The sequence below is a fragment of the Suillus subaureus genome (genome assembly GCF_016647635.1).
Source record: "Suillus subaureus strain MN1 chromosome Unknown BJ212scaffold_9, whole genome shotgun sequence".
In the NCBI taxonomy this organism is placed as follows: domain Eukaryota; kingdom Fungi; phylum Basidiomycota; class Agaricomycetes; order Boletales; family Suillaceae; genus Suillus; species Suillus subaureus.
Window position 1 is genome coordinate 653,727 of NW_024538565.1, and position 16,041 is coordinate 669,767.

The 16,041-nt window shown below is 43.7% G+C and overlaps 5 protein-coding genes across 5 annotated transcripts; 1 reads left to right on the forward strand and 4 right to left on the reverse strand.

Annotated features, from left to right (window-relative positions):
- Positions 1 to 2,358: 2,358 nt before the first annotated feature.
- Positions 2,359 to 3,794, reverse strand: BJ212DRAFT_1298130 (uncharacterized protein; the record flags this gene model as incomplete). Its single annotated transcript, XM_041332659.1, has 7 exons — positions 2,359 to 2,555; positions 2,610 to 3,034; positions 3,176 to 3,185; positions 3,246 to 3,290; positions 3,326 to 3,421; positions 3,480 to 3,519; positions 3,732 to 3,794. The coding sequence occupies 7 exons, from the start codon at positions 3,792 to 3,794 to the stop codon at positions 2,359 to 2,361; spliced, it is 876 nt and encodes a 291-aa protein (XP_041195227.1).
- A 2,272-nt stretch (positions 3,795 to 6,066) lies between these two features.
- On the forward strand, positions 6,067 to 6,837 carry BJ212DRAFT_1298131 (uncharacterized protein; the record flags this gene model as incomplete). The annotated part of the gene is made up of 7 exons (XM_041332660.1): positions 6,067 to 6,151; positions 6,207 to 6,272; positions 6,323 to 6,468; positions 6,512 to 6,529; positions 6,584 to 6,621; positions 6,722 to 6,738; positions 6,761 to 6,837. 7 exons carry the CDS (start codon positions 6,067 to 6,069, stop codon positions 6,835 to 6,837), a joined length of 447 nt encoding a protein of 148 aa, XP_041195228.1.
- A 3,912-nt stretch (positions 6,838 to 10,749) lies between these two features.
- On the reverse strand, positions 10,750 to 12,924 carry BJ212DRAFT_1298132 (uncharacterized protein; the record flags this gene model as incomplete). Its single annotated transcript, XM_041332661.1, has 7 exons — positions 10,750 to 10,790; positions 10,812 to 10,825; positions 10,911 to 10,983; positions 11,026 to 11,087; positions 11,341 to 11,449; positions 11,725 to 11,842; positions 12,055 to 12,924. 7 exons carry the CDS (start codon positions 12,922 to 12,924, stop codon positions 10,750 to 10,752), a joined length of 1,287 nt encoding a protein of 428 aa, XP_041195229.1.
- A 575-nt stretch (positions 12,925 to 13,499) lies between these two features.
- BJ212DRAFT_1244804 (uncharacterized protein) lies at positions 13,500 to 13,757 on the reverse strand (the record flags this gene model as incomplete). Its single annotated transcript, XM_041329639.1, has 1 exon — positions 13,500 to 13,757. A coding segment is annotated over one exon (258 nt), but the record flags the coding sequence as incomplete, so codon positions are not given.
- A 1,120-nt stretch (positions 13,758 to 14,877) lies between these two features.
- Positions 14,878 to 16,014, reverse strand: BJ212DRAFT_1478928 (interferon-inducible GTPase-domain-containing protein; the record flags this gene model as incomplete). Its single annotated transcript, XM_041339782.1, has 2 exons — positions 14,878 to 15,727; positions 15,788 to 16,014. 2 exons carry the CDS (start codon positions 16,012 to 16,014, stop codon positions 14,878 to 14,880), a joined length of 1,077 nt encoding a protein of 358 aa, XP_041195231.1.
- Between the last annotated feature and the right edge of the window lie 27 nt (positions 16,015 to 16,041).

The window sequence follows — 16,041 nt, forward strand, 5'->3', positions numbered from 1 at the left end:
CTTGAAACATCCAAATTGACAGCCTCCTTCATACAGAATCACATCACCCATTTCAATTGCCTCAAGTACTCAAATAATCAAATAATCAAATACCCCTCCCATATAATCTCAAAACAACCAAACCTATTAACTTGCCTATATGGAATAATGAACATCATTAAAATCAGTCACATCCAAACAGAATTAGTCTCTCTGTCACTCAAGAAACCTTTCTTTTTACTTATATACATTCAATCCCTTTCCTATACCAGTTGCTATGCAACTGAGAACATGTCCAGTCAATTCACACATACTCAGTCACACCATTGTGCAACTCATTTACAAAGCCACCTCTCCTTTGATAGATTGCATGTCTAAAACATGTGGCAGGAATGGCAGACCAGTGGAGGCAAGCCTCACATCAGGGCATTCATGAATCTAGAGGCACAGGAGGGCATGGGGCCCCCAAGACTAGATAGTATTGTCTTACATAGAGATACTCTCAAAGACAAAAAACTGGATTTTAAAAAAAAAAAACCCACTGCCACATCCTTCACATTGACTTTGCATTCTATCCAAACTGTTTGTCATGGACAGTGAATTGAGGACAGTTTCCCTTTGTGACCCACATATGCAACTACCTGTCAACACTAGCATGGACCATGCTTGACCTTCAAACAGATCCCTTTCAACTCACAGTCAATTATACACAGCATTATCAAGGGTGAGAATGTGAAGAGATACAATGTGTCTATTTGCAGAGATGAGTGGAGGGCAAGACTGTGCTGATATTTTCCCAAGTTGCTACTGTAGACATGGTATATCATTGAGGAGCTGACCAAAGGAGTGTCCTGAGTCCTCATATTAAATAAAGCCTGATGCTGACTGGTTGAATGGTGACAGTCAGGTGCTTTGTGACAGCAAGTTCTACGCATTCTGACTCTGCAAATTGTCACCCTTGTTTTCATGATACTCTTCACCATCTCATCTCATGGCCCCATCTGCCATTTATGCTAGATGGAATACACTGGTAGGCTCGATACCAGCCTGGCTTATATAACCACAGACAAGTTGAGTGGTGTAGCCAGGCTGGTCGATCTCAGAGAGATTTGGCAGGCAAAGCACAGAGTTTTGAAAATGTGCAAGTGCTGGTTGTGCCGGTCAAAGTAATAGTGCCACATAGTTACAGTTAACTATCAATTGCACAGAAATTTTTGTTTGCGCACTGCATAGAGTGCCACATCTTTCTTGATTTGTGCTGCAGCACTAAAATTGAAATAGGATCCCACAAATGATACCATCTGCTCCATATTATTAACCACCACTGCAGTATGCTCTGCCATCTGAATCTTTAGCATGGACAGTGGACCCTCACAGCCTCAACACAGAGGAAAAAATTCTCCCTTTGCTGAAAATACTCTGTGGCATGCAGATGACAGCTACAGACCTCCTGCTGTGTACCATCTCAGACAAACCTAGCATGGCCACTTGGAAGGATGGATTTTTCCAAAGTAATGCACCCACACAGTTTCAGCTCAGAGGATCACATTTCTTCCTGCCAGTAAAGATATGAGAGCCTTGAGTTGAACTAACTTCAGATTTTTGGTGCCTTTCAAGACAAAATCAAGGTGTGCGAAGGCTTCAAGCACTTGCTGGAACTATATGGTTGAAGGCATGTTTGTAAAATCTGTTGGAAGGTTGTTGAGAGCATTCAAAGCAGATATGGACATAGGCAACATGGAATCAATGTTAAAACTCATGATTTGGGCTAGTCATAACATAGAGATGTAGCAATATAGGAGTGACCAGTCCCCTGTTACTTGTCTGAAAAATTTCAGTTCCCAGAAGTTGCGTCACTTTGAGGTACAAGCATCACTCCTTCAAGCCTATGCAAGACCCTGAGGAGCCCACCTTCACTACTAATCTCTGTTCTGACAGTTATTCCTGCGCTGACGTGGCCATCTGGCAATGTCTTGCCTCCATGGCCAACACTGCATCTTGATGTTCTTCATGTACGCTATCAATGTCCTCATTGTTTGATTTCTAACTTATCCACAGTACTATCACAAACTCACCATTGCCACAATACTCTGGCCTCCTCATTCACCCATTCAATATCAACTATGTGAACACTTACAATGCCACCACCTACAAAGGACCATCAACCTGCATCACATACTTACATCATCACATCACACATGTAGTCTCATTATCAATAAAAATTGCCCTGCTGGCCATTGTATCATTCATGCTCCACTACTCTGAGTCTACAGCTCTGTGCAGTGCACTGAAAGTGCTTATTTATTGTTGGGTGGGAGAGATATGCAGATGTACTGCAGACACCAGGGGAAGTGTGGCACTAAAAGATGGGGAATGTGCTTAATAATCTGCAACATGTGCACCCGCAGTTAGTGCAGAAGTGAGAGTGCTGAACATTGATACTGGAACAATGGTGGAACTGGACATCAGCATTGAGTTGGGAATGAGTTTGGGTTGAGGCTTGACAGACAAAGAGGTGAGATGAATGCATGCGAAGCTTGCATTGCCCTGTGAGAGCAAAGACTTTGTGTGTCTCACTGAAAACTGTTTGAGTATTTTGGAAAAAACTCAAATATACTGGTATCACTTACCATGTTGAGCAAGAGCACATTTTGCACAGTAAGCATGGGTAGATAGACAGTCACTGGAGTTGATGCCAAATGCATCAAAAAGGTCCAGACTAGTGCTGATATTTTCATCATAGTGAAATCCTTGCATGATTCCTCCCAAAAGTGTAAGACCCACACCATCATGGTTGACATTCCTGTGTGCTTGTTCATTGCCATTCATAGTAGTCAGTGAGGCCTTCCAGATTTCGAGTGGAATAAGACTGTTAGGCTGATAGAGTGCTAGGAGTGTGAACTTTGTGCCTTCAATTTTATCTTTAAGCCATGCTGCAGCCTTTTTTCCACCTTTCTTGATCTTCGTTAATGTTCCCTGCAAGTCAGGATGAGGCTCCATTGATGCAATGGTCAACATGGCTATTTCCATGTCCTTTGGTACCTGACTGTGGAGACTACATATATTGTGTTTATAGTGAGTGAGGCATAGACAGTAGAATCAGTGCAGGTGGTCATATGGATCCAGGTTGTGAAGGAGAGTGGTTGTGTCATAGCAGCAGGCCTTGATCGAGTCTTTACACAAGTATACACAATACATACCTAGGCCTGTTGAATATAGTTAAATCCCAATTAACGTCAACTCAGAATGTGAGAAAATATACTTACTGAGACCTTGGCCTTTATGTCCATCAGCAATGATGGTTTGAATTCCTTCCCATGCATGCAGTGAAATCAGACAGTACAACCTGTGTCTGCACTGGCAATCTCAAATATTTGTTGGAAGAGGATGAAGTGTGCTTGTGCTGATTGAGATGTTGTGAATGCTCGAGCACCAATAATGGCTACAATAAATTTTCATGGTCATCAGTGAACCAGCTCAGACAACTTCATACAACTCACACTTCATGTGGGCAATGTCCCAAGACTCAAATTCAAATTCCTGTTAGCCATGTACATGTTTGAATAAAGTGTCAATCAAAAGCCATTTGGCTTGCATCAGACACCACAACATCTGCTGTGTCATGCAAGTGACCAACTGAAAAGATGAAGTTGATGTTACTGATTGGATAGGTAGTTGATGTGTCTCCACACAACAAATATAGTGCTTGTTGACAGGTAAAAGATCATGTGTTGTTGCTAAGTGTATTGCACCTTCAAATCCTGTTCTACTTGGAAATTCATCAAATTGCAAGCTATTGATGAGACACCAAGCATGGTTGGAGTTCCCAAGTGATGGGTGGAGGTCTGAAAGTGAGGGATTTCGAGTTTCCTTCCAGTCAAGCTGGGCTCTTAAAGCTTGTATAAATGCAGAGTCGAGTAGAATCTGATGTGGTGTTGCATTAGCAAGTTTCCAGCTGAGTGTGAGTAGTAACTTGTGAAAAATGATGGGTGCAGGTGGAGGGTGACTGTGAATATTGGAGCAGATAACAAGAACTTGTGGGCAGGCAGCGAGATCATATGGGGTATACATGTCAAACTTCACCTTGCATGGAATGGGCCAGCTGCAAAGTGTCCCACAAGCCAAATTTCCTTCACTATTTCAATGCCAATATGCTACCCAATAGATGAGGATCAATAATAATTCGAGTGACACTGATAGAATGACTCATGACAGCATTGCTTCTGCTCAGCGGGGGAGGCAACAAAGGAACATGGTATGAGAGGGCCATATCCATTGTCCTGGGCTTGTTTTTCATAAAAGGAAATTGCCTTTGCATCATTCTCCACAAGTGCCTGCAAATACTCAGTATTGAATTCATCCAAATTTTGGAGGACAAGATGGGAGTGAGTTTGAGAGACTGATGCATCAAATTTTTTGCAGCTATGTTGTGTGATTTTAGTACTCAGTGCACACTGCATGCAAGTTATCAAACTTACTGGATATATGGATGGCCAAGATTATTCACTGATATCACAAGTGGAGCCCCACAGCTCCCATGGAAATTCTCAAACTCAGAGTAAATGTTGAAGTCATCCATCTCCAAGTCAGGACTCGCATCAAAGCCACCATGACATCCCTGTTCCATAATGGCACAAAAGAAAGCAAAAGTCTTGTTGAAAACCTCTGCCTCTGCAGAGTCATCACTGGATCTAGGGGGACTCCCACTTGAAGTCAGAGATGCAGCATAATCACTGCTAGAACTGGCCTTGTTGAATGTACATACCTTGAGGCCATTGCCTAGTAGTATGTGTTCTTGTACTTAGCATGATAAAATCAATGGAATGGAACACCAATGTACATACACAATGACTAAAGCTGGTGACAACAGACAGCATTACCTGCACCATCTTGGAGAAGCTGGCACACTGCATTTTCTTGCCCACTATGACCTCCACCAAGAGAATATTGGAATGCTGATCAAGGCTCTGTGAAGGATGCAGGATTAACAACAAAACAGTGTGCAATGCCATTAGGTGCTGTCATGGGATACTTGAGGATAGCATGAACAGGATGATCAACAACAGTGCTGACTTTGGTGGCTCAATTCACATAGTTGGCTCTCTGTGATACATATATCATTAGTCATAAAATAATAAGGGGCTGGAGACTGGTATCTTGGACATGGGGCTGAGTCTGTAATTCCTGGTGTACTAGTAGTCATTGGGTGTGGCAACAGACATGGGTGTGGAGATGGGGATGAGGTTGTCACAGAGATAGGGGATAAACCAACATTATTGAGTATATGTTGCACTTGTTCAAGTGCTGCAATCTGTGAATGACTGAGACTCATGCTTTAGATAGAGATTGAGTGAATAGTTGAGGGGACTCATCTCATTGAATTCAATTCATGCCTGTATATGTGACAGTCGTGGGCTCTTGTCAATGGCTTGCAAATGACATGGGCATGCTGACCACTCACTCATCAATTTCTAAATCGGGTTATGGTGGTTCAATGTTGCACACCATACTGTCATTTTCAAACCTCTGTCCTTGCATTTTCCATCAACCATTGGGCCATGTACACATTATTCCATTACTCCATGGATGTGGGTTGCTTGTCAAGTGCTGCAAGCGATGTACTAAGTGCAGACTAACCTCAACTGTCATAGGTCAGTCAGACTGTCAATCTCACTTTTAGATGTGAACAGGGACTTGAGTTCAATTTATTTACCTTTGAACAGTTTGCCAACTGAAAGAATCAGAAAAAAACCTGCAAGGCCCTTTGTATAAAGGTCCGTGAATTTTTCTCGCTCATCATAGCCATGCTTCCTCTCCCTGAGTCAGTCAATGACTCAGTCAATGCAATTTTTTGCCCATGTATCAAGTATCAGTGAGGAAGCACAGAACTCATCATTTTTTCATGTGAGGTCAAGCAAATTGTTACCATTGCATAGTGTGTACTACCAGTTCACTTCACTGCTATTAATGACAGACTTGTGCAGCCCAATAGCATCAGGACGTTTTCATATCTGTCCCTATGGCCTCGTGGATTACTTACAGTGACACAGGCTTTTTGTCAAGTGTTTTTGTGGTATCCTTTCGGACATGCCTTGTTCCACCAGGATCATGGATTCTGCCATAAATGGCCACATCCTGATGCAGTGCGCTAATGAGCATTGTGGATTTAGAGGTCAGTACATTTTCACTCTTCATATTAATGCTAAATAGTGCATGTTTCACAACAGTGGATCTCACAGACATCTACCACACTTCATTTTTTACTTCTACCTATGAGGAACTTCCAACACTTGGTATGGTTTTCTTCTAGATACAGTTGTTAGTGCTGATGGCCTGTTTGCAGTTGCAAACCCCCAACCTGATATGACCCTGATTTACACTGCCTTTTGCTGCCTTCCTCCCAACCCACATGATATTGCACCCTACTTCAATGGCTATCTTGGATCCCATGTCTCAGTCTGGCCTGATTTTCAGCAACTCTGTGGTTTGGTTGGTACTACCTCAGCAAACCTGTGACCATTTATTTGACTAGTCCATCGGTGTTGCACTTGTGAGTTGTAGCTCAGTACAGATACAATTTAGCATGCAACTAATTAATACAAAGTATCTGCTCAAGAGACTGCTACTACTACTCGAGGATTGGTGAGTCATCATGGATGTTGACACATGTCCACCCGTCTCCTGGTTGGACAAGACCAGGATGGTGTGGTTGTGATGAATAGACTCACAGCATATGAAACAGGTCTCCTGGCTGTGAATGTAAGGCTTATGGAAACTCTAGGTCTAGTCTATGTAGAGTCTACTCCAGGTCCTGTCTGGGTCCTGTCTGGGGGTGTGCCAGCTGCCTGGCCAGATTAATGTGGAGTTTAAGTCCAAATCAGGATGATGTGACTCAGCTTGTGACTTAGTTCACCCCACCCTAATAATGCCTGCCATATGCTGTCCTCTTGCCCACCACCCTCTTGCCTGCCACCCTCTTGCCTGCTGCCCTCCTGCTTGCTGTTTCCTCACTGCTGCCACCCTTCTGGCATGGTTTGCTCTCTCCACTTACCATTTCCATCATGGCTTCACTTCCAGCACCCCCACCTTAACTGCCCCTTATTCCTGGCACCACCCTGAGAACAACATCCATTAGGCTTGTCATGGACTGCCTGACCTGCAGAGTAGCAGTACCTGTGACAATATGTCAGTCTGATAGGAATGGCAATGCTGGCATGAGTGAGTACCTCACCCTATTGTTGCAGATATGATATTGACCTCATCATCATTACCAGCATGGGCCTTGTGGTTTCTTCAAGTGGTTCCCAGAACTTTTCAACTACCCAAAAATTCTGGCCTGCATACCTCATTCATCTTCGAGTCCCTGGCTTTCTGCAGTATCTGCTATGCCTTCTGTGGTGCCTGCTCTCTCACAGAGCAAGAGGCCCTGGAAGTGTGGTCCTGATTGTGTATGAGATCTGTGTCGGTGACCAAGTGCACTGCAATGTCCTGAGGGCAAATATGTGATGCACTGCACTAAGGATGGTGGGTGCACAATTCACTTAGCACCAATACTTGATGAAGGGGCTAGCAGTCATCTGGAGGCTAATCTTGTCACTCTCAATGCTGAAGGGTTTGGATACTACCAACTTCACCAGGCCTTGTCACAATTGCTTGTTGCCAATGGTCTTGAGGCACCACAACCCCTTCCTGAACATGTTCCATCTATCCATGACCTCCTAATGGCCCCTTCTCCTACCATGCCCTCCCCTGCAGATACCTCAGCACACCTACCATCATCTGCTTGCCCAAGCACAACTCCTGTCTCAAGGATGTCCAAACCTCCTCATATTACCAGCCAGCTAGACCCACTGTGGCAACAAGACCTCTAGCAATGTGCACAGAAAGAGTTAGAGAGCATGCGAGTTGCTGAGTGACAGAAGGAAATCGAGTGCAAGTCCAAACAATGCTTTGTCTTGAACTGGTTTGATGATGTGAGTACCTCTGTATCATGCTCTTGCTGCTAGAATTGAATCTTCATAATTTCAGGACAATACTCTTGTCAAATGCCAATGGGTGTCTGACTGCCCATACTTTCCATTTTATCAGCTGGCTGATGATCCGGAACTGGTCACTGCCCTTGGCAAGAACATCACCAAGATTGAGGTGTTTGAGGATCACTTCAAAAAGTGGATCCCAGCTTCCCTCTCACATCCCTTGACACTCAAGTCTGAGTGCCATGTCTTCATCTGGTGTTGTGCATGGTATGGAGTTCATACCATGACATATATAAGAAGAAGTATAGAAGGATGTTAAGGTCGTGTACTCAAGGGGGTTGGATCACAAGGGCTTGGCCTCAGCTCATACACTGTGCCCCTTTCCTGAGTATGTGCCCTTAATTTCCAGGGGCTAGAACCATTGTTCAGCATTTCCAGGATTTGACTAGGGCAGATAACGGATGTCCAGATCTGAAATGTGAGATAAATCCAATGGATGTCCAGATGTTACTTGGGCAAGCGGATAAGACTAATCCAGACGAAGTCCAGACTAGAAACTAACAGAGGATAGACTACCTTAAGGTAGAGTCGGAAATTTAGTCTAGGATGTAATCCTAAGACTTGGAATATGACAGGAGACTTGTCTTGAGTCCAGAGGACACAGGAATGAGCAGGAACTAAGATGATATTCAAACTGAAGTATTTCTGAGAGTTACAGGAGGTTTATATACTGTAGGTATCATATAGGAATCAATCAGCAAACATAAAGGCTATGTATGAAGCATATGCAAAGTCTATTAGTAAGTAGGATGGATCACAAATAATGAACACCGGAAATGAAATGTATGTAACAGATCAATAATCAGAAGGGAAACATGGTTAACCAGAGTCTGGAGACAGGGGAAGTCTAAATGGGGTTGGGCACTGATATAGGGTTTGGATTCCAGAAGGAAGATAAAGATAGATCAGATCATTTGAGATCTGGATCTTGGATCCGGATATCCAGAGAAGTGGATTTAGAGTTGAGAGTCCAGAATGGCATATGACAAAGGAGATGATTAGGAGAGTGTATGAGGATATATTTCTCACTCATGAGCTTAGTCATCTATTTCCCTTTATTTATTTAGTTGTATTTATAGTTTCAGCCACTTGATTACATCAGTGAACCACTCAGATATGTTTGTAAGCATGTCATGTGACTGGTAATATTCTGATTTGTAAGGATTTTTCCATGACTTATCATGTTTTGTCATGATAAGTCATGCTTTGTAACATTTTGCAGTGCTTTGTAATATTTTACTCATGTACTTTAGTAAGCATATTCTTACCAATCCAGTGATGAGTCATTGCTTAGTAAGGATGGTTTCTAAAATGTATATAAGGACTCCATTCTCACATAATCAACAAGTTTTTCCCTCTTCTTTCTTGTCTCAAACCATGAGATTCGTAAGATTTGAAGTGCAGGAGTTTTCCCTCTTTCTGTCTTAATAGTGTGAGATTATGAAGAAAGTGAAGGCCTTGAGATTGCCTTTGAAAACTAAAGTATTTCTAGTCTAGATTGGTTGTATACTATCTTACAGGGATCACCTATACAACAGTCTATTGTATTCAATTCAGCAGAGGTCCATATTACCTACTAGGTTTAAGTTAACCTGACAAAATATATACTTCCCTTTACTATCAAGAAGTGATCTAGCAAAGAAGTAATTTATTACCCTTTGGCCACCCATGAACAACATATTATCAACTGAGAAGTAGAAAATCCGTTGACCATGAACTTGAGGAGCTGGCACCTTAGTCTTATTGAAGTACAATTGTGATAGTCATTGCATTTCACCTCAACTTATATAAGACCCTCAAGTAGTAAGACACTGGCACTATGGTATAACTGATTGCCACAACTTTGATGAGCTCTACAATGCCTCCAAGGAGTCTATGTGTCCTGCACATCTCTGCACCAACATGAAGCTGAACTGTGATAGACTTCATATGGCAATCAATGCAAACAAGCAATCACCACCTCAGCCAGCATCAGAAGATGTTGAGTCATTGGAGGTGGAAATTGTCAATGATGCACTAGTAACACCAACCAAGGTATCAGAGGATGTTGAGTCATTGGAGATAGAAATTGTTGACAATACACCAGTGACACCCAGACCATCAACCAAAGCTCTAGGCAAGTGGCCCTGCTGGTTTAGCAGCCTGTTACAGTGCCCCTATTCTTTTTCTCACCATCACTGTGGACACCTAATGGCTGTACTATTAACGCTTCCTTTTCACTGTGCTGTTTCCTCATGGTCTCTCTTATCTCTGACTCATACCTTGTTTTCCCATGAACCTTCCATTTCTAGTACTAGTTACCCTTTGCCCAGCTTGGTCTGTGCACAATTCCTTTACATATATAAAATCTAGTTACCACTTGTATTTCCTCTAACTTGAATCTACTTGGTTCTCTTTGATACTTGAACTCTAGCTCCTTGGGAAGGAGGCTAGCCATTTGTCCCATTTGAACTCTAGATCCTGTGGGAGTCTAGATGATTGCTCCTGAGGGAGGCATTGACTCGATAAGGCTTAGTCCTTGATCAACCTTGATCCTTGATTCCTTTATTGGAATGATGCTCTATCCAAGTTCATAACACAGCCCAGTGCAATCTCAAACTGTTCAACCACTCTCAGCATGTCCACACTTGCACTTGAATTTTGATAGTTTACAAGCAACATCTATGTCCCCAATGCCTCCATCATCCCCTTCTCCTGTGGACTCTATCTCATCATCTGACTCTTTGCTATCAACTCATTTGGCATCATCTGCATCTTCTGTTGACTCTGGTGAACCTAAAGCACTGTCTGTCATACCTGTTTTCATTCCACTATACAAGGGCAAGGGCAAGCATGTTTTGCCATGTAGCATGTATACAATTGATATGGTCATTGTTTTTTGGCAGATGGACTCACTACTCCTCCGCCAGCATTATACCCAAGAGGTACTTTTTAGTCTCATTTTCAATGTCCCATTTGTTCATGCAACCTATCATGCAAATCACTTGGCATGGGCCAACATGAAGAATACCTCCCTCCTTGCTCATGAATGCACTGGACACACTCTTGATGGCCTTTGGACATGCTACTTGGCTGCATGTTGGGATGCACTCAGTCAAACAAGTAAGAAGAAGTCTGTGAAGTCAAAGTGATCCACATTGCACTGTCATTACTCATCTCTAACCTCCTTCATTGTTGTCATTGTCATTCACTCAAGTAGATTTGTATTCATGTCATTGTTATGAAAGTGATCCATTCACATTTTCTTTCAACTCTGTATGTCTGTATGATGCAGGAACAGTGTTCAACAAATATTTGTAAAGATACAGGCATGCAAGCTGTTCACTTTCTGGCCTGCAGTTCTAGCTGCACCATGAATCGCAAACAGTCACCATTGCGATTCATGGTGCAGCTAGAACTGCAGGCCAGAAAGTGAACAGCTTGCATGCCTATATCTTTACAAATATTCGTTGAACACTGTTCCTGCATCATATGAAAACAATACATTCACACTTTCTTTCAACAGACATGTTTCACTATATTACACATCATAGTGGTAAATGAAAAGAAATGAGACGTAAGTACTATGTGGAGAGATGAGGGTGATGAGGTTGTTTATCCTGGCAATGTAAGTTAATAACAGTAGCACAATTGTGACAAAGGATCACTTCATCAAGTAAAAAATCATATTTTACTGGTGTCATCTCATGACACATATTATGAAACCCACCAAACCAGATGTTGGTTTGCTCTGCGATGGAGGAATTGAAGTAGTACTTGCCCTGTTCATCAAGGAGCTCAGGATAGGTCTTCATATCACAGCACTCCTGGCAGAACTGATTGCTGGCCTTGTGTTTCATTTTGTGGTGAAAGGCGTCAATGCACATGCCCATCCCCTCAAAAAACTTCAACTGCCTACTCTCAACTTCACATAGAGTGTTGCAATTTGAATCATAGATGAGGTGGTGGGGTTTGCAAGCTCATGGAAGTGAAAACATCTTCTCGAACAATATCTGTGAACATAAGTTAGCTTGTACAGGGAATAAGTCATTCAGCATACCAAGACATTGGAGACAGCTTCATGATGGTACATGGTACCATGACCAGAGATAACACCACAAGGGCATATGAAAAGCTGCTCATTGTTGGTCCACTTATGGAAGAATACCACCTTGAGCTTTGGGACTTCATCTTTGCTGGGGCAAGCTCCTGAATTGCATTGTGGTTCAATTAGCAGCACTGAAGGGTCCACAACACCAGTAGATGATGTCACTGAAGCCTGTTGGATGCATACATTGCCTGTTAATGGGTCATGCTCAAACCATTCATCAATGTCCTGTACAGGCAGAACATCCTCCAGAGTGTGTGCATTGCCAATGGAGGAGGCAGCAAGTGCATTATTCAGCTTCACACTCTTCATTCTCTGTGTCTTGCTCTTTCTGCTCTGTGATAACACTGATTTTGCATCCTCCATCCTCAAGTGGAGTGGATTGCTACAGGCTTTGCAAGGCTTTCTGGTGCTCTTGTCATGGATGACAGGCTTGTCGCATCCATCTACTGCACAGACAGCCTCTAGGTACTTATGGTTTGCAGAACAAAAACAATGATGGGTGCTTATGAGAGCATTTTTGCAATGAGGTACAGCACAGCATGGACACCCAACAGTGATGCCATCAGTGACAACCACCTCTGTGTGATAAGTGGTGCCATCAGGCATCGTGAACAATCGCATGCACCCAAGGCATGCATGGGGAAGTTCTTCCTGGCCATGAGTTATAATCTTCTCATTGCATGCTTGCATCACAGCTGTGAAGTGGTCACTCTGGTTATTGCCATGGGAGACACAGAGTCTGGTGCCTTGGTCCTGATGGTCATCCAAGAGAGCAAGTATTATAAATGTGTCCCAGACTTCTTCTGTCGTGACAGACATCTTGAACTGCCACTCATAATCAAGGGTATCACATTGAGCCTGGGCCTTGTTGTACAATCATGCACAGTTGGTAGCTGAAACACTGTTGGTGAGACAATTATAAGACATGAAACAGAGAAGAAGAAACATGCACTGTACTCGCATCAAGTCCATCCAATGCATCACAAGTGCCAGCTCAACAAACTGATGTTCTGTGACCTGGATATATTGTGGTATACCAGTATAATATGTCCTAGATCCTTGATGGACGGCGTAGTTGTAGTGATAGTTTGTATTACACACTGATGATAATAAAATGAGCTGGTATACACACTTGAAACAAAGAATTGCAACATACATTGGCACCTTAGATGGACAGACCACATACAATGGACACTGTCAGACTGAGTGAAAATCAAGATACATCGAGCCTCTTCCTTCTTGAGCAGTGTTTGTCATTGGTGAGCAAGACACTCTGGGTTGATGCACATCTTCATTGGTGGATAGAGGACATGGGCAGCTATGCCATGAGGCCAGCCATGGTGTCAAAAGATTGTTCCTATTGCCTCTTGTTCTTTGTTCTTGCCTGGAAGTGTCCAAACAATATCTTTGACTGCAAGCCATAGTACATGAACTGCATGTTGAGAGAGACTGAAAGATTCGCCTAGGAATTCAGTGATGCTTGGTGGTAGAAAATGAAGCACTGAAGAGGTAGAGATTGCATGAGGCTGAGGAAGGAGGATATCATCTTTGATCATACTAGCTGAGTGAATGAAGTGGGTTAAAGACAAATACAACAGGCCTGCGAGTTCTGGTTCATTGGAGAGACCCAAAAACAGGGTGACAACATCCATGGCCCCGCCACATGGGTCATTGTTGTCATGAATGGTGACAAGCTAGGGGCTGATGCATTTGTCATGCATGACTCCCTAGCTGAGTCATACTACATACATCCCAATTTGGAATTAAACTCCACTTTAATCTGGCCAGGCAGCTGGCACACCCCCAGACAGGACCCAGAGTAGACTCTACATAGACTGGACCTAGAGTTTCCATTTCCCAGATGTCCTCTCCTGGCTGACCTCTCCAGCAAGACTGGTGTGAGTATTTGGGACTGGGACAGGCTTTTTGAAAGATGTGACCAATGTGGAAGGTATTTTGTGGCAAGGGTGCTTCAAATGCATATCCCGCACTGTAGAGCGTGAACCTGCATGAATGGTCTTATAGATCCTGTGTGTCAATAAAAATTTTGATGCGTTGTTCAGCTGTAATGGGGTGACAGGGGTCATTGAATGGCTGTACACACAGTTTGAACACTGATTGCTCGTACCTTGAAGTGATGCAATTCCGGGGAACCGAAATTTTTCGGACGAGTAACAGGGGTAGGCTCGCAATATAGTAGTGTCTGTATGATATGATGGACGATGACACGGCATTGGCACAAAAGGCACCTGCAATTTTCAAACTCCGTGCTTCGCCTGCCAAATTTCTCCGAGGTCGACCAGTCTGACTACATCAAGATTTCCCACTCTCAAAGGACGTATGTCAGACTGGTCACGAGTCTAATACACTGGATGGATCCGACATTTTACCCGCTTGCGCTCTCATTAATTCACAAGGATTCTTCGATGCTTGAGCAGTGAGTTCAGGGATGAACGAAACAGAGATGCTTGCTTTTGACTTTCATTCATTATCAAAATGATGTAGGCACAAGAAAGCAGGTGTTTGCAATGTAACAAAACGAATTGACCCTTTCCGAGGGTCGAGAATGCAACAAGGTATCAGACTGGGGGGAGGGGTAGAAGTTCCGACGGCTCACAAGAAAATAAATCAAAACCAGCGAACAAAGGACCAACAACGTTATCAATATTTGGGGTTATCAGTCCTGGGCTCAGTACGGGCCTACCTATAGGATAGAAAAAGCACTAATGTTACAATCCAATCGACATTTGAGCAAGACGATCTGACTTACTTTTAACGCCCCGACTGTAGACGCCTACGCACACTTCCCTCGACATCATCCCGAAGCTCTGCCTCGTCAATTGTTTTTGAGGAACGCGCATTCTGCAACCTCGCGAGCATGGCGTCCTTGCAAACGATGTAGACCCTCCGAGGAGAGAGGCTTTTGTCCTCAAGGTTCTTCCGCACATTCTCGTTCGTTTCGTGGATGAACCTCCTCTTTTCTTCAAATTTGATTTGCAGAAAACGAGAACGTGTCTCGTCATCAGTGTCAGGATCACAAGGGTCGAAACCTGGTATCTTGTCGCACGCCATGTTGTTGATGTGTTGATCTGATTTGGAGCGAACAATGAATGCCTCAACGGTGCTGCACTGCTGGCAGGCACTGAGGACGGCGAGGTCAGATTCCAAGAGACGGTTGTCGATGAGGATGATGATGCAGTCGAAGATGTAGAGTCCCAGGTCGTTGAAATACTGCCAATCGGGTACGCTTGGTGTGCCTGCTCCAGGAACGTCATACCAAATGATCCGGGAGTTTGGACGTGGATCAGGATAACTTGTGACGGTGTCGGTAGTTTCGACAATCCCCGTGCGAGCGGCAATGGGATCATTATTGGACAGGCCACGGACGGTATTGATGAAGGATGACTTCCCAGCTCCAGCAGAGCCAACAACAGCGATGTGAATGAAGTTTGGGCTGTAACCATAGCGGGCTTTCATCTCAATAATCTCTTGATCTGAAGGGCGGCGCTCAGGGCGAACTCCTTCAAACCATCTACGCTCAGTCGCGAGTCTTGCTTCATCTGCTCTGTGAAAAGCTTCTTCAGCCTCATCCAACGCTTGCTGCAGTTCTTCCTGACGTCTCCTTACAGCCTCTGCTGCTTCATCCGCGAGATGCCTGGCTCTTTCTGTGGCTTCGGCTCACTCCCATGATAACGTGGCCTCTTCTTGGGCCATTCTAGATCTGCTTTCCGCCTCATTTGCCCTGCGCCTCGCCTCTTCCGCTTCCTGCCTCGCAGTATGCACTTGTGCTTCTAGTTCCCTTGCCCTCTGTTCTACTCTCCATTGCTCGGATCTTCCATAACCACTACCCTCATCACCATCATCCGAAGGGAAGCCTAGGAAAGGGAGTACTGAAGCAACTGCACCCATGCAGTGCAAACAAATGGGGGGAAAACT